The 17,801-nt window shown below is 33.1% G+C and overlaps 6 protein-coding genes across 17 annotated transcripts in view; 4 read left to right on the forward strand and 2 right to left on the reverse strand.

Annotated features, from left to right (window-relative positions):
* Positions 1–693: 693 nt before the first annotated feature.
* Positions 694–1,871, forward strand: Emc6 (ER membrane protein complex subunit 6). Of its 2 annotated transcripts, XM_083046018.1 has the most exons (5): positions 694–848; positions 1,054–1,214; positions 1,278–1,370; positions 1,461–1,480; positions 1,573–1,871. In XM_083046018.1, exons 1-5 carry the CDS (start codon positions 809–811, stop codon positions 1,601–1,603), a joined length of 345 nt encoding a protein of 114 aa, XP_082902144.1. In that variant the 5' UTR covers positions 694–808; the 3' UTR covers positions 1,604–1,871. The 2 variants fall into 2 exon arrangements, with proteins under 2 accessions (XP_082902144.1, XP_082902143.1); XM_083046017.1 differs by lacking the exon at positions 1,461–1,480.
* Positions 1,872–2,084: 213 nt separating this feature from the next.
* On the reverse strand, positions 2,085–6,752 carry Eaat-2 (excitatory amino acid transporter 2). Of its 3 annotated transcripts, none has more exons than XM_083046014.1 (10): positions 6,352–6,752; positions 6,013–6,274; positions 5,853–5,949; positions 5,441–5,639; positions 5,004–5,217; positions 4,653–4,931; positions 4,148–4,381; positions 3,518–3,712; positions 3,226–3,360; positions 2,085–3,162 (listed from the first exon to the last, which is right to left on the reverse strand). In XM_083046014.1, the coding sequence occupies exons 2-10, from the start codon at positions 6,093–6,095 to the stop codon at positions 2,955–2,957; spliced, it is 1,644 nt and encodes a 547-aa protein (XP_082902140.1). In that variant the 5' UTR covers positions 6,096–6,274; positions 6,352–6,752; the 3' UTR covers positions 2,085–2,954. The 3 variants fall into 3 exon arrangements, with proteins under 3 accessions (XP_082902140.1, XP_082902142.1, XP_082902139.1); XM_083046016.1 differs by having other exon boundaries at positions 2,085–2,719; positions 2,910–3,162; positions 6,013–6,752; XM_083046013.1 differs by having other exon boundaries at positions 6,013–6,752.
* Positions 6,753–8,721: 1,969 nt separating this feature from the next.
* On the forward strand, positions 8,722–11,671 carry LOC145940352 (U7 snRNA-associated Sm-like protein LSm10). The gene is made up of 3 exons (XM_083045411.1): positions 8,722–8,932; positions 9,197–9,314; positions 11,471–11,671. Exons 1-3 carry the CDS (start codon positions 8,793–8,795, stop codon positions 11,639–11,641), a joined length of 429 nt encoding a protein of 142 aa, XP_082901537.1. The 5' UTR covers positions 8,722–8,792; the 3' UTR covers positions 11,642–11,671.
* Nt5a (5' nucleotidase A) lies at positions 9,322–11,457 on the forward strand. Its single transcript, XM_083045405.1, has one exon. It carries the CDS (start codon positions 9,695–9,697, stop codon positions 11,189–11,191), a length of 1,497 nt encoding a protein of 498 aa, XP_082901531.1. The 5' UTR covers positions 9,322–9,694; the 3' UTR covers positions 11,192–11,457.
* A 465-nt stretch (positions 11,672–12,136) lies between the features above and the next one.
* Positions 12,137–14,662, reverse strand: Acat2 (Acetyl-CoA acetyltransferase 2). Its single transcript, XM_083045409.1, has 8 exons — positions 14,414–14,662; positions 13,840–13,961; positions 13,617–13,729; positions 13,301–13,500; positions 12,980–13,209; positions 12,707–12,895; positions 12,436–12,598; positions 12,137–12,363 (listed from the first exon to the last, which is right to left on the reverse strand). Exons 1-8 carry the CDS (start codon positions 14,460–14,462, stop codon positions 12,245–12,247), a joined length of 1,185 nt encoding a protein of 394 aa, XP_082901535.1. The 5' UTR covers positions 14,463–14,662; the 3' UTR covers positions 12,137–12,244.
* Positions 14,663–15,865: 1,203 nt separating this feature from the next.
* LOC145940340 (uncharacterized) overlaps positions 15,866–17,801 on the forward strand; it is a 149,879-nt gene continuing 147,943 nt past the window's right edge. For 3 of the 9 annotated variants that reach the window (XM_083045358.1, XM_083045372.1, XM_083045380.1), the window contains exon 1: positions 15,866–15,986. In XM_083045358.1, coding sequence (XP_082901484.1) covers positions 15,887–15,986 — 100 coding nt within the window. In that variant the 5' untranslated portion in view covers positions 15,866–15,886. The remainder of the gene's footprint in view (positions 15,987–17,801) is intronic. The other 6 variants (XM_083045360.1, XM_083045381.1, XM_083045373.1 and 3 more) reach the window with 2 other exon arrangements.

Consider the following 17,801-nt stretch of genomic DNA (forward strand, 5'->3'; position numbering starts at 1 on the left):
CCCACTCTCAGATCTGTATTAATTATAATTTATTAAATCTCAAATGACTTAACTGATAAGATTCTTAATGATCGCAAATCTGCAAAAATCTGTTAATATAAATAATCATTCTGTTAAAAATTTATTAATAATTTTAGTAAATTTACAATATCGACGATGGATTTTAAATTCTGCTATCCTTTTGATTTAACACAATTTATCTATAGATTTGCAAATTATCAATCAATACTTAATAAATTATTAAGTCAATATTGTGTCAAACAATTTATTTACGAGGGTATATTATAGGATATCGATAAATAAATCGTTTAACAATAGCTGTTTCATAACATTCTCAAATTACAGCAAATGATTATTAAAATCTTGTGGCCCGTCTTTGTTGCCACCAATCCTTGCCAAGATTTTCAACATAAAACAGAATAAATTCTTCAAGCAATAAATATAGTATCATCTATATATTTATTACTATTTCTCTTTATCAACGCGATAATATAATATGAGAATGACTACTGATTAAAATTTGCATATCCATTGTATATATCACAGTGATAGACAGAGTGGTATAATATTGACATAATTGATAGATAATTTATAACTACAAGTATCGATGAATACAGTATTTTGTCTGTGCTGCAAGTTATTTATTTTATTTGAACTTGCCGCCACATAGACATTAGTTCTTGCGCAGAAGCTGACGTGACGTTTCTTAATAGTAGCAGCTGATCACAGCTGACGCGAATATCGTTGTATTCAGTCAAGTCATTTATTTTCGCTCCGTTAGGTTAACGTTTCTATAAGTCACAAAGTAATGTTGGGAAAAATAAAAACAAAGCAGGAGAAAAGTGGCGGTAAGTAAGAAAATTATCGCAAAAATCATGCAAGTAGCAAACGGTAGGAAATTAGGAAATTCCATAAATATTCTCTTGAGAGGTTATGCTCGTTATTTATTTGCTATTTAGAAACATTGCAGTGAATAAAAATTAATAGATTATGAATAAATTAATTATAATAATGATGAGTAATAACAGGTTTAAATGTGGTTGCATATTGCAGAGATTATTGCGTATAGTGAGGCAGCAGTTGTAAACAATGCTGCAGTGGTAGAATATTGTAAAATATCAATGGCAGCTTTATCAGGGGGTACAGCTGGCTTGCTAGGATTGACTGGGTTATATGGATTTGGATTTTATATCTTTGCAGTTTTCGGGCTATGGGTAAGATTGCCTTAACAATAGTATTGACAATAATTGTACATAATGTTACAAACATCTTTATAGGCAATGCTATTAATGAAAGCTGGTGGTCAGTGGAAAAAATATTTTATTAGCAGACGGCATTTATTAACGAGTGGTTTCTTTGGAGGACTTTGTGTATCCTTTAAAGAGCAATTCGTAAAAATAATTTTTCTTTTCAGACGTTTATTTTCCTTAACAATAATTATTCTGCAAAACTTTCTACAGACATATGTATTATTCTGGACGTATCCTTTCTTATAATAATGCAAATAATATACATTTTTGTGCACACATACATATGCTTAAAATCGATATGAATTTCTTAATGATGAATCAGATTTTTATATGGGATGGTTCACGTTTATTGAAAACAACAGCGATGATTCGCGGCGCTTCTGATAACGCAATTCTATAAATACATAATATCATGAAGTTACATAATTAAACGTAAGTCAGTCATTAAGAATCGTTGTATTTTTTTCACTCAAGTATTTTCAATATTGTGCAAATAAACGATAAAATATTTATGCGATATATAAGTATATTGATATGTACATAGAATACACTTTTAATATTACGATATACCGATTACGGTATTTATATATTATATAGTATTTAAATATAAAGATAGAAATATCAATACAAAAGCTAATGCAATAGAAACATAAGCAGCCATTCTTTATTGAATGTATAATAGATTTGCATAATAAATTATTAATTACTGTCTTAATTAAGAATATCGATAATATCGATAAAACCTTATATATCTATATTTATACATGCAACACTTATGAACACATTCGTATAAATTATTATTATCTTTAAAGCTCTTGATTTCACCATATTAAATTATGACGTTAAAAGCAAGAAATTATGTAAATTTTTTTCTTATCTTATATTTTGAAATTAATAAAATTTTTATCTGAAATTGTTTACACATGTCTTTTGAAAAAGAAAACGAGTGACTCGCAGCGTTTATGATAACGCAATAATTATACATAATATTATACAGTTGTATAATTACATAAGTCATTTATTAAAAATCATATTTTTTCATGTTAAGAAGATGTGTGTGTGTGTGTGTGTGTGCAATGCAAGAAAAAGATTCACATAATTTCCCGCTTCAAATATTAATTATTGTCGTAGCTAATCTATCATTGAAAAAATGCTTAAATTATTCATATCATATAATATATTTCCTTTAAATATTATTGGATGAATATTTTAAGCGTCTTAAGGATTATTTACTTGCTCTGATGCAATGCATAATAATTTACTATATCTTATATTTCTATTTTACTGTACATTATTATTCTGATATATTAATATTCTTTAATATTTCAAATTAACAGAAGAGTTCTCACACGCTAAAAAAATAAGAAATACAGTTTTTGTTAGTTTTGTACTTAATATGCTCACATTTTCTACTTCAACGTTTAACACTTTTAATTCATTCGCTCTCTACTGCCAGCTGTTAGCGATCGCTACAAAAACAAAGTCATATGATATATATATTAATAAAATTCATAACTAAATATAAATTTCATATCTACAATATTCTTAATAATTATATATATTTTAAATAACAGTTATATTCTGAAATATGTTAAATTTAACTTTTAATTTATGGGAAAAAATTGATTTCGGCAATGAAAATCAATCGTTATTACATACGACGATATATGTAACATCATGATTTCGTTGAGGACGTCCAAGAAGTCAAATTTTTGTCTCGGAGGTTTGTTCGTGTGCTACTATTTCTTCTCGTTGGCAGCTTTCGATGGTAGTTTCGAAAGGTCTCCCGATTTCCAAGCCTTCCAATCTTCGTTCCTCGTCCATCTGATCTAGTTCCGCTTTGCTTAAGTGATAAACTATTCCGGCCCCGTAACCATCGCCCAAAACATTGATCGAAGTCCTGATCCGATCACTTGAAAAACGAAACGCTTGCTCTAATTCAGAGAGAAACGGTAAAAATACACGTGTAACTTACAGCATCCAGTCGATAGCGAACAATAGAGAAATATCATTCGTAGGAAGACCCAAGGCGGTTAGCACCAATAGCATGGTGACCAATGCAGCGCTGGGGATGCTTGCAGCCCCGACGCTTGCCAAGGTAGCTGTAAGGCTGTAAAAAGTTCAGATAAATCTTAGAGCAGAAATAGCATTTTTTTTTTTTAATTTACTAATCAGATATATTAAGATCCTTTTGATTAATAATGTGATTTAATCAAATTAATAATATATAAAAAAAATTATCTTCAGTAAATATGAATTATGTATACCTCACTGTAATAACTTCAACGAATCCAAGTGAGATTCCATTCAATTGCGCGATGAAGATCGCAGCCACGGCTTCGTAAAGAGCCGTACCGTCCATATTTACGGTAGCACCAACTGCCACGACGAAGCGTGTCACTCGTGAATCGATCTTGTTGTTTTCTTCGAGACAACGAAAAGTTATAGGCAAAGTTGCTGCACTATAATCAAATTTATAACATTCGAAGCAATATCTTATTTCATTACCTTAGAAAATGACTCGAAGTTATTCAATCATAAAAAGAAGATATAAAAGATAAATTTTAAGCCGTCTTCTTAGAAAAAAAAAATAAAAGTGAGGCTGCCTCAGAATCAGCATGAACTGTTTGATATAAATGCCTGTGGTACTTACAGGACTGTAAATCTGTATTTACATTATTCAATTATGCTAGATTTTTATGTTTAATCAGTCAACATAATATATATAGATATGAATGTGTGTCATGTCATGATATTTAAATTAATTCTAAAGTCATCTTTGAATTAACTTTTGAATCAATCTTAAGATAATGTAGTGAAGAATTAAATCTGTTTAAACATTCCTTGAAAATATTTATATTATATATAATATGCAAGTGAAACAAATCGATTATTACCTCGAAGCTGTACCCAGCGCAGTCACCCAGGCTTGCATCATCCCTCTAAAGAACACAGCTGGATTTTTTCGAGTAATAAACCAATAGATCGTCGGCAATGTGATGATCGCGTGAATCATCAAACCCAATATCACAGTCACCATGTATAGACCTAACATTTGAGCAGTTGCCGCCAAATTTGTAATCGACATAATTTTCCCAGCTATCAGACACATAATTCCGAACGGAGAATACCTGTAGCGATTTTATCGTGATTATATTATACAACGGGAAATAGTTAAAAATCAAAAAAAGACGATAGCTATACTCTAAATTGAAATAACAAATATAAAATTAACTTTTACATTTTTATTATTAATTTATATATTTTTTTCTCTTCCTCTACTTTCTTAAAAAAGGTTAATAATATGAAAATTATTTTTAAATAGATTATACATATAATCGTTTATATTTCTCGATATCCGTTCGTGATGCAAGTATAAATCATTTTAATATTATTTCATACCAGACCACGACGATCGTGACGAGTTTCATGATAATCTCGTTTAGCACTACGAAAAAATCCACCATCAGTTTGCCGCGAGGTCCTATCTGGCCCGCGAGCACGCCGAAGATAATACAGAACACAATCATGCCCATCACGTTTGTGCCGTCCTTGTAAACCAACGTCGACTCTGTTATATACTCGCTCTGATTAGTACTGATTGCGATTACTTTCTTCTTTACGTAGGAAGTCTGAACCTGCTGGAAGCATGCTTGCACCAGATTCTCCGGTACCATGTTTCTGAGAACGTAAGATTTTCGGACATAATCACGAATCATGAAATTGATAGGCTGTTTTTTTTTTTATTCATACCGAATTATATCGAGGATTGCGTCTACAGTGGAGACTTTCGTCTCCTCGGCTTTCACCATCGCTGTGACCGTAGTTTTGATCCGCGGATCACCCGGATGGATCATCAGCACCATCGCGATGCCCACGATGGCAGCGAGAATGGTTGTTATCGAATAATATGTTAACGCTCTGACCCCTATCCTTCCTGATCTTTGAACGTCTAGTTGTGCCATTCCTGAAATTAATACATCTCTCGAATGTCAAATTTCCACGGAAACGAGGAAATAAAAAAGCGGGTCGAAAAATAAATTTTAAGCATATAATATTTCTGCTGCATCAATATAAAACTTTAATGTTTAAAATAATATTCTTCCTTTTTTAATATTACATAATTAGATTTTGTTTTCTCTGTCTCCATTGATCATCTCCTCGAGATGAAATGGATTGATTATAATTACCCGAGATTAGCGACGAGATAATAAGTGGCAGGATAAACATCTTCAGCATCCGCATAAGAATCTCTCCCGGAAAACTAACGAGAGTTATAGATTGCGGAGTGAGATCCGCCAATCGTCCTAGAAATCCGAGACCTAGACCCACCAAAACTCCAGCGATGGTCAGTGCCAGAAGCAAATTATTTCCCATCCATTCTATTACCTACATTCCCCACAGTGAAATTTAATAATCTTTTCTCGTCCACTTATTTTTCTCTCCATTTTTTTTCTCGTATTTTATATATTTCAAGAAAATGATTTTCATAAAACGTGATGTGTTTTTTTTCATCGCAGAAAGCGATCGATTTAAATGAAATAAAATTGAAGGATAGCATTCTTAAAATATTGTGCATAAATTTGATTCTAAAAAGCTTACTATCTGTAATCTATCGAGCACCGTCACTTTACGCTGCGCCTTCGCCTCGACCTCTTCTTCGGATGTCATCTTCTCGATATCCTGCTCTGTGCACGACCTGGAAGACATCTCAAGTGAGAAGTAGCTCGGATTATCGATAAAAATATTAGAAATCTTTTACGTCTGGCCACCCTCCTTGGCCTCCGAGATCGAGGTTCCGCGGAGAACCGCAACAGCCCCGGAAATACGTTGTCCTAAAGACATCCTTTGAGCTTCAAAAGCACGTAGCTTCGAGATTTCGTGAGATGTCTTCCTCTGTAACGCGAGGGATATCAGGATAGACCTTCCGAATCTTCATCCCGCGGTCTTTATGGCTGTGCTGCATTTTTCCACGACGTGAATCATCTTGATTTATTCAGATATATCAACGATGTCCAATTTTTCTAAATTATCGAGTGTGGAAGAAATATATTTTTTCAAATATATATAAAATTGCAGAGTTTTAATTACAAAAATTTACATCGTCGTAGAAATGAAATAATGAATATCCTTGATCTTCTATGTTTTTTTTCTACGTCGCTTCCTTTCGTTTACGGTCTCCGCAATCAAACTCTGTAAACCGACACTTTTCCTCGTGAACGATTATCGAAGCACGTGTAAATCGTTCGGTAGCGCATCGCGACACACGACGATGCTTTCGCGCGGACCACCAGGAACTATCACGAGCGCGCGAGAGCCAACACTGGTCCCGAGGAGATGACGGGGTAAGACCCCAAAGGAGGTCACACCCGATCTGTTACATTCAGGATCATTGTACCGTTGCGTCGATTGCGGGCGCGAGTGACATCCGCAAGGCTTTTCGCGCGTGCGATCAGCTGCCGAGATCGGCTAGATATGCCGGTGAGCTTTAGGTATCGCCGCGGATCTGCCAGCAATCAGGCAGATAATGTGCCCCATCCAGGAAGTTGATTAGCGGTGCGCGTCGAGGGAAGCCGCGGAGGGTGAGGGGAAGTAAAAGGCGCATACCGAAAGGGGGAAAAGGGGGCAGATGGACAGAGATGCGCGATTGGGGAGAAAGAGACCGGTAGATCACAGGAAGAAGGCACTCATCGCGGTGGGTCGCACGGCACCGAATAATAAACTTCGAAGGGAGAAAAATGCCGCTGCTATATGACACATTTTGCAGAAACTATCGATCTGTTCTGACTTGAAAGGATAGTTGCCTTTCATGTTGGCGAACGTTAAAGTACACGTTGGAAACCGAAGGGGCAGACAAAAGCAAAACGAGATGAATGAAATGAATCTTAAACGATGACGTCCGAGTGTTGAATGTTATTTCGTAACGCGTAATTTTCATAAGAACCTGCATCAGATCCGAAAGCTACGTAAGATATAAAATCGCGGGATATTATATGGATTCGTACCGAAATATCGCGACACTCTCTGCCTGAGAAAATAAATAATTATATTATGTAACGCAATGTATAATGAATAATAAGATCGTATTGTATTATTATTATTATATATAAATGATTAGCAGCAATTTACAGTTTTTCTTGTGACATAACAATACTGGTCATCGATAAGCTTTTTTATCAAAATTATTTTATTTCTGAAGCATATTTCGATATCAATATTATATAATAATATGACTGAACTCTTTCACAATAATATTTTCAAATTAACTGTCAAAACTATTAATTTTTTAAGTGACAAGTTGTTGATGAGGAAAAGAGACAGTTACGCGGAAATATTTGTACGTGATTGTTTTAGATATATACACGTAGGATACGACCATTTATAAGACCCTTTTGTATATCCGTTGGGAAGTAACCTAATTCCTCTAGCAATGACGGCTATAAGTGACTATATATAGACTAACATCGGGTTCACGGTAGTAGTATAATACGAGGACAAATCAAATCTCTCCCCATGATAACGCATTTAACATCTTCCGAAAGAGAGCGAGCCTCGAGATTAATTAATAATGCGTTTAAAGCAAAATCAAATTACAATTGTCGGCGCTCGTGTATTTAATTTATATACTTTTATTTTATTTTATTTGATATTTGATATGTCTATTCCATATATATATATATATATATTTCGCTGCTTTCTGTCAAAAAGATGAAATGCAACTTTTCTTTTTTTTTAAATCTGTTTCTTAAAGTAAAAAAAGGATAAATTAATTGACATTGTTATTGCAAGATAATATACTTATTGAATTATTATTACGTTTAGATTATTCGAGATTTATTCGAGAGATATGTAGAATTTAAATATTAATAATTACGTAAAACTATGTATATATCTTTATTAATGTATCTTCATTAATATTACCTAATACTTATATATAAAAGGACATAAATATGCTATTACAAATTATAATTATAAACGAATACACTTTTTTTACTTACTTGAGAATAGTTTTATTAATTTTCGATCGAATCAACTTATAACAGATATAATCTATAATTACGATTAAATAATTACATTTATAAGAGACATAAATACTCTTATAACTAAAATAAATATATTTTATAATCTATTACTATATATATATATATATATATATATATATATAGTAAATTTATCACAGTATGTCGAATCGTTTACTATATTATAACAATCTACCGTTGTTATGGCACAATAAAACAGGTTGATTAAAGAGATAACAAAATTAATTATAAATTAAATATGAAAGACATTAAACATTTTACAAGCACATAGTACCACAAAGCGCGCTATATACATTTCTATAACATATATATAAGAACATAAGCATACGCATACAATATATTCCTATATATAAATATGTTTATATTGATCGAAATTTACGCGCGAAAAAGTACACCGCGCGCGCCACAGTCACGTGACCTCCCACGTGCGACTTCAGTCAGTTCGTTCCTGCCGGTCGACCGATGTGTCGGCGTGTTTTGCGCGTTCCCGTTTACGTTCGCGATGGCCGTGTACTGTAAACGCGAGAGACATTTTTTCTACAACAGCCTGTCAATTCTGCTAAAAGCTGTGGAAAAACAGCGAACGACGATAGATCTGCGAAACGAAGCGTTGATTTTCGGCATTGTCGAACAGGCCGACGCGTACGTAACTTTCATTTTCGCTCCGACGTGAAGTTCGCTCTTTAAAAAAAATATAGTCATTGTGTTTAAAAATTTATCAATAATAGTATGTATGTAACTGTTGCGGTGAACGAAGCATCTCGTAAATTATACGCACATCGAAATTAATCAACGACGTCTTTCTTTTCTTAAAGTAAAGAATCGATTCGACTCAATACGAGATAATCTTTTTCGCTCTCAATTTAATAACATTATATGTATACCGGTGTTTTTTTCTTCTTACAGATATATGAACGTCGTAATGAAGGACTGCGTATTTACGGATCCACGCGGAGACTCCTTCAAGTTTGACATGTTCTTCGTGCAGGCGAGGAACATCCGTTGTGTTCATATCCCGCCAAACGTGAGTAAATTGAAAATCGCAATTGCTCTCCCTATTGTCTGGTGATTTTTTTTTCAATGATAATCTGCAAGCGATAATTACGCGCGACCGAAACACGCTGCGTTTAGGTTATAAAATTCTCGCAAAAAATTAAGTTCTTGTTCAGTTAAGGCAGATAGATAAGAAAGCGTCTGGAAAATTGAATTTAGAGATAATTCTTGTCAAACAAGGTTCAGGTATTTTTAGTATCTCAAGGTTGCTCAATCTGACTTGTGCCGAACTGACTTGCATCGTATTTAACATAAAGCTGCAGAGAATTATCCAAATATAATATAATATACAATGTTAACGTATGTTTGTTCATCGCGAACAACATATTGCTAAGATAATCGCGTTTAGATATGATTAGAGGTTTGAGTCTTTATCATAGTACTATCAAGGTATATGTATATAGACACGCCTCTGTATATAAATGTGTAATTAGTGGAAGAGGAACATTGTTCGGTGCGATTGTGTATATGAACTCTTGTCAGTATAGTTCCAGAGCATTGAATAAATTTGAAGAATCTATTAAATCTATTAAAGGTAACATGGATGTATTCAAATTCACCGACTATGATTGCATTGGTTTTGACTTGGATAACACCCTGCTCCGTTACAATAATACAAATCTAATGCATAGGGAGTATGAAACATTAGCTAAATTCTTGGTGAATGAACGAAGATACAGTACAAAGCATCTGTTAAAGCCATTGACAGATGATGATTTAGATTTCATGCAAAAGGGATTGTTGTTAGATATTGAAAGGGGAAACATACTCAGGGTGAGCCCAGATGGTGTTATTCGCAGAGCGTGCCATGGATCACATCTCTTAAGTACAGATCAAATAAGAGAAATATATCCTGAACAAAAGTGGGAAGTTACAGATACTTTCTGTAACAATATGCTGGCAACCTGGAACGGTCCTCTATCTGAGAAAATAAGATGTCTTCTGGATTATTTCGATATTCCAACGAGTGTTGCGTTTGCACGAGCTGTAGATGCGGTTGATGAAGAAAGTGGAGGGTCCCCCTTGGATAAATATAATGTTTGGCCTGATATATTGGATGGATTGATATACATGTTTTCCAAAGACAATTTTCACTTAGGCGAAGGAATTAATGGTGACATTAAGACAAATCCTGACAAATATTTGCGTAAATGTAGCCCAGAAACAATTTCATGGTTGAGAGAAGTAAAGAAAAAATCTACTACCTTTCTTCTTACTGGATCATATGTAGATTTTGCAAGATTTACTGCAAGTTATGCTCTTGGAAAGGACTGGCAATCTCTTTTCGATATTATAATATGTTATGCAAGAAAACCTGGTTTCTTTACTACCAATCGACCATTTATCACTATTATAAATAATCATGAAACTTGTTGTTGTGTTACGAGCAAAGATTTAAAACGAGGTGAAATATATAGCCAAGGAAATTGGAATGAACTATTAGAATTTCTCGTTCGTATAACGGGAAAATCTGATCCACGGTGTTTATATATTGGCGATAATCTTATACAAGACATTTATGTACCTAATGTAGTTGCAAATTGCGATACTGTAGCTGTAGTCGAGGAACAAATGTCAGAAGGGATGCTTTATCATAGATTAACTCATCCAGATGAAAAGATTTTGAATTCAAAATTTTGGGGATCTTACTTTTGTTTGAAAGATTCAACAGTTAATGTAGATTCTTTGTTTGGGCATATAATAAAGAAACATGCCAAACTCTGTATACCAAAAATCGATGTACTTACGCAGAAACCTTTAGAAGAACCTATTCCTTGTTTTGATAAAGATGGAAACTCTTACTGTGGATATTATCCTGCCATTCCTCTTAGTATATCAGCAATGTAACATATATAAATGACACTAACAATTGTGTTATATAATTTATAGTACATCATATTTTTTTCTTTGTATAGGAAACTTAATTAATTTTAAAAACTTCAAATATTTATATCTTTTTAGATGATATAATTTAGGACACACAATTGCATTTATATAAAAACATCTTAAGACATTTTATTTAATTTTATGATTATGACAGTCCAATCTTCGATAGAAAAATATTCAGAAGAAAAACTAATTATTGTATTGGATATTATCTCTAATAAAATTATATTATAATTTAAGATACGGATTATACCAGCTATCAAGGAACAATTAAAGCGATTAAGCGGTCCATCAAAGGAAATGAGGAATACAAAATATACTTTTAAAAAGAAACGCACTGAGCAAAGGCAGCAGGAAGGCCTTGCTGCTGTCGAACAAATTTTAGAAAGTAGGGATGAAACAAAAAATTAATCCACAAAATAAATGATATTTGTGACAAGATTTGATTTAGTGGATTTAAATTATTATTTTTATCCTTGGATTTTAGTGCTATTAATCACAATACCATATATATGATTAATTTGATTATATATAATATATATATAATTATTTATATATAGGATTGATATAGATATATAAGAGACTCTGGATTTACTTTTTTTATTTAATGTTTATTTTATACTTCTTACTTGTTAGGTAAAAAGATTAGCATGATAATATTTTATATGATTTACATATTTCATTATCATTATCTAAATATTTTTACATTATGTATAAAAATACTGTGAAATATATATTGTAAAAATATTTAATTTAATTACATTATTCTCCTAAAAAAGAACTGGATAATAAAATACTAGTTGCATGTTTAAATAAACAAGCAACTTGAGCACTAGAAATTTCTATTATACAATTTCATAATAAATGTCTGATCATTATTCAACATTTAGCATAAGAGGAATGCCATTATTATCGAGAAAATCTTTAATAAAAATATAATAAACTTCATATAAGATATAATATAATAAACTTTATATAAGATTTATATATATAAATAGAGAAGACATTTTTGTGTTATTTTCTTTCAACAGCCATGGCAATGCCCATTCCTCCTCCGATGCACAATGATGCAACACCCTTTTTCTTTCCAGTTCTTTCTAAAGTGTGTAACAGGGTGACCAATATTCTTGTTCCTGAAACGTAAAATTTTATTATGAAATGAGAATTTTGTCGAAGAAAGTTTGACTATTAATTCAATGACCTACCAGACATGCCAATAGGATGACCTAAAGCGATAGCACCGCCATTTACATTTACTTTCTCGGGATCCAATCCTAGTTCTTGAATACATATAATTGCTTGTGCTGCAAAGGCCTCATTTAACTCATAAAAATCCACTTCTTCCTTTGACCAATTAGCTTTTTTTAACTAGAATAAATACATTTCCAATCACCACACATAATCGTATTCCATTTTACATTATGTTAGCATAATATATAAAATTAATTTAAATACAGATATACAGTATATACTAACGACTAATTTAACAGCTTCAATTGGGCCAATACCCATAATCTGAGGGTCAACTCCAACTTGTGCTACTGCAACAATTTTGGCTAATGGTGAAATTCCTTTACTTTCAGCAACTTCTTGAGACATAAGAATTACAGCAGCTGCGCCATCATTCATACCGGATGCATTGCCGGCAGTAACTGTGCCATTATTCTAAATGAAATATAATAATATCAAAAATTGCATTTCTTTTTTTTTAATAAAGAACGAAATGTGTTACAGCAAATATTTACGTACTGGTTTAAACGCTGGTTTTAATTTTGCAAGTTTCTCTGTAGTCGTTCCAAATTTCGGGAATTCATCCTTAGATACAACGATAGATTCTTTTTTACTTGTAATGGTTACTGGAATAATTTCTTTGACGAAATATCCAGCATTAATAGCATTCTCTGTCTTTTGCTGAGATTTACTTGCATAACAGTCCTGTGCCTCTCTACTTATTGCATATTTTTCAGCAATATTTTCAGCTGCCAAAAATATAAATAATAAAAAGATGTAATGACATTTATACAAAATTATAATTTTTATAATAGAATTGTATCCAGTTGTAATATTTACCTGTGATTGCCATGTGAATATTATAGAAGGCATCTGTTAAACCATCATCTAGCAGTGTATCGAAAAAATTACAATTCCCAAATTTTACACCATTCCTGAGATACATGGCGTGCGGTGTTCTGCTCATACTTTCTTGACCACCAGCTACAATTATATCGCTTTCTCCTATTTTTATAGAAGAATAACCATTTATTATAGACCTGCAACATATTTACATGATATATTATAGTTTTATGTTATTTGAAGATAAACTATTGCGTGGTTAAGAACATGTGTATATATATATTTGTTATACAACATATTATAGATTGCATACTTTAGACCAGAGCCACATAACATGTTTACTTGATAAGCAGGAACATGAATAGGTATTCCAGCATTTATTGCTGCTTGTCTTGCAGGATTTTGGCCTTCTCCTGTAGAAACTACCTAAAAACGTATGATGAAAATGTGTATTAACAAACATATATATATTTAGATAAATTTGGAAAATGTACATTCTGATATATTTCTAATGCAAATATGTGCAAAATAGATACCTGACCCATGATGACTTCGTTAACATCTGCTCCTTGTAATCCAGCCCTTATTAGACTTTCTTTAATAACAATACTTCCCATTTCTGATGCTTTCAAGGAAGACAAGCACTCACAGAATGATCCTATAGATTAGAAATTTGAATTATTATAAAAAGTACAAAAATTTTATAGATTTGGTATTATTACAAAAATATTTTAAATAAGTATTTAAATAAGCTGAATTTATTTCTTTTTTTTCTAATGCATCTCAATATATATATTTTTTTCATTATTACTATATTGTGTTTTATAAAGTATTATAATAATTGTAATACAGGGTGTGTATTTTATATGTGCATATATATAATATTATATTTTCATACTGTATGTACACATGTGTATAACCTGAATGACTTTATAAGATAGTCAAATTTTTATTGTTTATTGGAAATAATTTAAATAGCACAATATTTTTAAAATTATATTTATATAGTTCAAATTCCACAATTATTTGTACACTTCGTTAGCTTAAAAACGACCAACTACTGCGTTTAATTTTACTGACAAGTATTACATATTATTCTTTGCTTTTCACCTATGGGTGTCCTGACAGCCGAGACAATTACGACGGTGCGATCACTCATTTTTACAAGCCACGAATAAATACTTAATTCTTCAAAAAACGCACGAAGACTGTTGTCTCTGTACTGCCTAACGGGAATATATTAACACTGTCGATGTCGACGTGGCCAGGAGCGGAGTCGTGATTCGTGAAAGTGTGTCGTACCGAACGTACACTTGCGCGAAAGAGAATTAAAAGAGGGGAACATGACAAGTCTTTCTGAGATCTTATTTCGTAGAAATTCCCAGGAAAAAGAGATGCTGGCGTATTTTATAAATGTATTTCAAGTAACACTCGAGATAACATTTGAGATATGAGGGAGAAAATTGATATATAATACATACGTTGAAAACTACATGACGCAATAAATATATGACATGTATGCCCGATCTAAAATACGGGGAATTAATAACCATTGACAGAGTCTTAATTTGCGACGGATATATAAATTGAACGAAGTATGTGCGATTATTTAATTTCCTGTTTCTATAGAATAAATATGTTTCATAAGATATACTCGTAAAAAATAAAGATAAAGTTGAGTTTTTTCACACTTTTATAAAATATTGTAAATTACTATATAAGAATGTAAATTTTATCTGTAAAAGATATTTCTTAAAAATTTTATAGTAATAAAACACTAAATTTATTAATGAAATATTAATAGAAAATTTTTTTATAAAAAAGAGTAGAACACTTATGTATCTGTTAATTAATTTGAAGATATTATGTACTTATTCACTTATTAAAACCATGAAAAATTAAAATTTTCTGAATGGGAATAAATACAGACAAGAATACGTCAGTGGTTTTTTTTGCTCTTTAAATATGAAAATATATTTTGAATAGAAATGAGACTAACAAAAAATCAGCATTCAGACGTAACCGATAACGCGATAACCGATAAAAATACAAAAAGCTTTTTAACAATTGTGTGTGCAAATTAGACATGAAACACAAAAAAGTAACAAGTGAATGAAAACTCAGAATATCAAACAAAAAAAAGCGAAAAATAGGATAAGATCAGGCACTGTTGTAGCAACAATAATGTTATTGAAAAAAAATGTTCGCATGTCATATGCGCATCGTAAAATGAATATCAAATAGTTGAGTTATGACTGTGCACAACTGAGCCCCTTGCACAATTTTAGCGATAACGATAGGAATAGCGATAGAATAAAATCTATTTTTCGTTTATATTGGTGAAAAATAAAATTCACCAACAGAAACAGAAAATAGATATTCCATCGCTATCACCTAAGGTTTGTTCTTTTTAGCTGCACTGATGAACTAGTGCATCAGTGCAGCTAAAAAGAACAAACCTCTAGCATTGTGCAAGGACCTGACGGCTGACGGATCTGACAGGCGCCGAACAGCTGACACATACCTCGGTCGCGACTCTGCAGGTGACGCTGACGTAGCGTATCGGAGCGCCGCGACACGGCGATGGCGCGTTTGTTTTTACCCAGCGTGCATTGTGAGTCAGTGACTGGTGCTAAGATGGCCGACAACAGGGAGGAGATTTCAGAGCTCGTGGAAAAACGAGGTATTTGTCAGCTTGTTTCGCCTCTCATCCATCGCTATCTCGTCGCGACACGACGATCCGACATCGCTGAGCCGCGGGTGTCGTCGCGATGACGCGTCGAGCCCCGCGTATTTGCTGCGAGGCACGCGGCGAGCATCGCCGCAGCTGCACGTCGCCCGCGACCGAAAGGCGCGCGTAGCCCGAGCACGCCGATCCCGAATCGTCCGCGAGGAAACCGCGCTCGCCAACTCGGTGATCGTGCGAGATTCGTCATATAAGGTCGTTCGGAACGTTCTCACGAGGCTCGCGAAACCTCGGTAACGTCGCGCCACTCGTCCGCGACGGCTGTCATTCTCCTCGTTCGTTCGCCTTCGTCCTCGCGCTTATCAGATACGTGTCCTAAACGCGCCACTACGCGTTTGACAGTGCGCGATCTCGCGATCGGCGCAATAATTGTGAATAATTGTCAACAAGCTCGAAGTCGAAACTGCCAGACTGATTACTCATTAAGGTCACGCGATCGACGGCCTTGCAATTTGCGTCATCGCAACGATGACTGTCCCTATCGCGACCGCTTCTGAGAGATTACCGTTATCTGTCTCCGTCCGTCTTTCCTTCTCGCCTCGCGATCTCGCTATCGTCCCTCGCGCATCGTCATCCTTACGAATTTAATACCGGCTGATTCGTGTTACGCCTACGTTTTCGGATGTGCGCCGATCGGATCGACGTCGTCGGCCTCTCACGCGGGACGTCAGCTGCGATGCTGCCGCGCCGCAACGTGCTCTCGCCGGCTCTTCGTCGTCGATTTCTCAGCACGCATTATAAATCTCTAGTCTGTATCTTGTTATTTTGAATATCGTATCGAATTCAACCAGCTTTGCAAACATTTTTATGAATAATTTGTCTATGCATTAAACCCGTTAATGATTAATCTTTTCATAAATGTATATATGTTGTTTGTTTTTTGGTATTGATGATTTGTGCAATTCTTTAAATATTGTAGGTGTTATATTTTTATACGAAACACTGATCACGACATTCAATGTGTTAACGACATAGTCGAGAAATTTTTTTTTAATTTCAGTAATTAGCTTTAACTAAATTACACAGAGAATTTTCTCTTAGAATTTACTCTGAAAATCATGGTAATTGTAGGACAATATGGTATGAAAAGGATTTTATGAGAATTTCTCTAATTAATATTTATCACAATAAAAATAATAATATCTATCACAATAAAATATAAAACATATTTTTTATTTTATTGTAATAGATATTATTTTTATTGTGATAAATATTAATTAGAGAAATTCTCATAAAATTCTTTCCATACCATATTGTCCCACGATTACCATAATTTTCAGAGTAAATTCTAAGAGAAAATTCTCTCTGTGTAGAAAAAATCTCGGATAAGAATTAATTACAAAATAATTTAACACCGCATTAAAGAATAGTGATAAAATATCACCTCTAAACAAATTTTTACATAAAAAAGTTTACTACAATATTGAAAGAAATAGCTAAAAGGGGTAATAATTTTAGGACACTGTAATAACTGTGTGAAATAGCTAAAAGGGGTAATAATTTTAGGACAATGTCGAAGTAAATGGAACGCCAAGATATCATGTTTCTTAAAAAGTATTGATATAAAGATTTTTGAGTTACGTAGATATTGATATTATATTTTTTTTTACTTTATCACGTAAGCCATTAAATTGATTATTTTAAGTATTATATTTACATCACCTTTTTTAAGAATGCTATTAAGATACTGCGATAATACGAAATTTTTTTTCCTCTATTTATATCGTTTTGAATTTTAAAATAAATTTTATA

The sequence above is a fragment of the Prenolepis imparis genome, unplaced genomic scaffold (assembly GCF_030444845.1).
Source record: "Prenolepis imparis isolate NDT839.2.m4 unplaced genomic scaffold, iyPreImpa1.0 SCAF_9, whole genome shotgun sequence".
Lineage (NCBI taxonomy): Eukaryota > Metazoa > Arthropoda > Insecta > Hymenoptera > Formicidae > Prenolepis > Prenolepis imparis.

Excerpts from the sequence above, each read along its gene's own strand:
- Emc6 (XM_083046017.1), top strand. The coding sequence starts at position 809 with ATGTTGGGAAAAATAAAAACAAAGCAGGAGAAAAGTGGCG. Across the intron at positions 1,215-1,277 it reads TTGCAGTTTTCGGGCTATGG|GCAATGCTATTAATGAAAGC; the intron begins GTAAGATTGCCT and ends ACATCTTTATAG. Across the intron at positions 1,371-1,572 it reads GTTTCTTTGGAGGACTTTGT|ATTTTTATATGGGATGGTTC; the intron begins GTATCCTTTAAA and ends ATGATGAATCAG.
- Eaat-2 (XM_083046014.1), bottom strand. The coding sequence starts at position 6,095 with ATGTCTTTAGGACAACGTATTTCCGGGGCTGTTGCGGTTCTCCGCGGA. Across the intron at positions 4,932-5,003 it reads GCAATCCTCGATATAATTCG|AAACATGGTACCGGAGAATC; the intron begins GTATGAATAAAA and ends TTACGTTCTCAG. Across the intron at positions 3,713-4,147 it reads GCGCTGGGTACAGCTTCGAG|TGCAGCAACTTTGCCTATAA; the intron begins GTAATAATCGAT and ends ATTTGATTATAG.
- LOC145940352 (XM_083045411.1), top strand. The coding sequence starts at position 8,793 with ATGGCCGTGTACTGTAAACGCGAGAGACATTTTTTCTACAACAGCCTG. Across the intron at positions 8,933-9,196 it reads ATTGTCGAACAGGCCGACGC|ATATATGAACGTCGTAATGA; the intron begins GTACGTAACTTT and ends TTCTTCTTACAG. Across the intron at positions 9,315-11,470 it reads GTGTTCATATCCCGCCAAAC|ATACGGATTATACCAGCTAT; the intron begins GTGAGTAAATTG and ends TTATAATTTAAG.
- Nt5a (XM_083045405.1), top strand. The coding sequence starts at position 9,695 with ATGATTAGAGGTTTGAGTCTTTATCATAGTACTATCAAGGTATATGTA.
- Acat2 (XM_083045409.1), bottom strand. The coding sequence starts at position 14,462 with ATGAGTGATCGCACCGTCGTAATTGTCTCGGCTGTCAGGACACCCATA. Across the intron at positions 13,501-13,616 it reads TTATGTGGCTCTGGTCTAAA|GTCTATAATAAATGGTTATT; the intron begins GTATGCAATCTA and ends AATATGTTGCAG. Across the intron at positions 12,364-12,435 it reads TCATCCTATTGGCATGTCTG|GAACAAGAATATTGGTCACC; the intron begins GTAGGTCATTGA and ends TTTACGTTTCAG.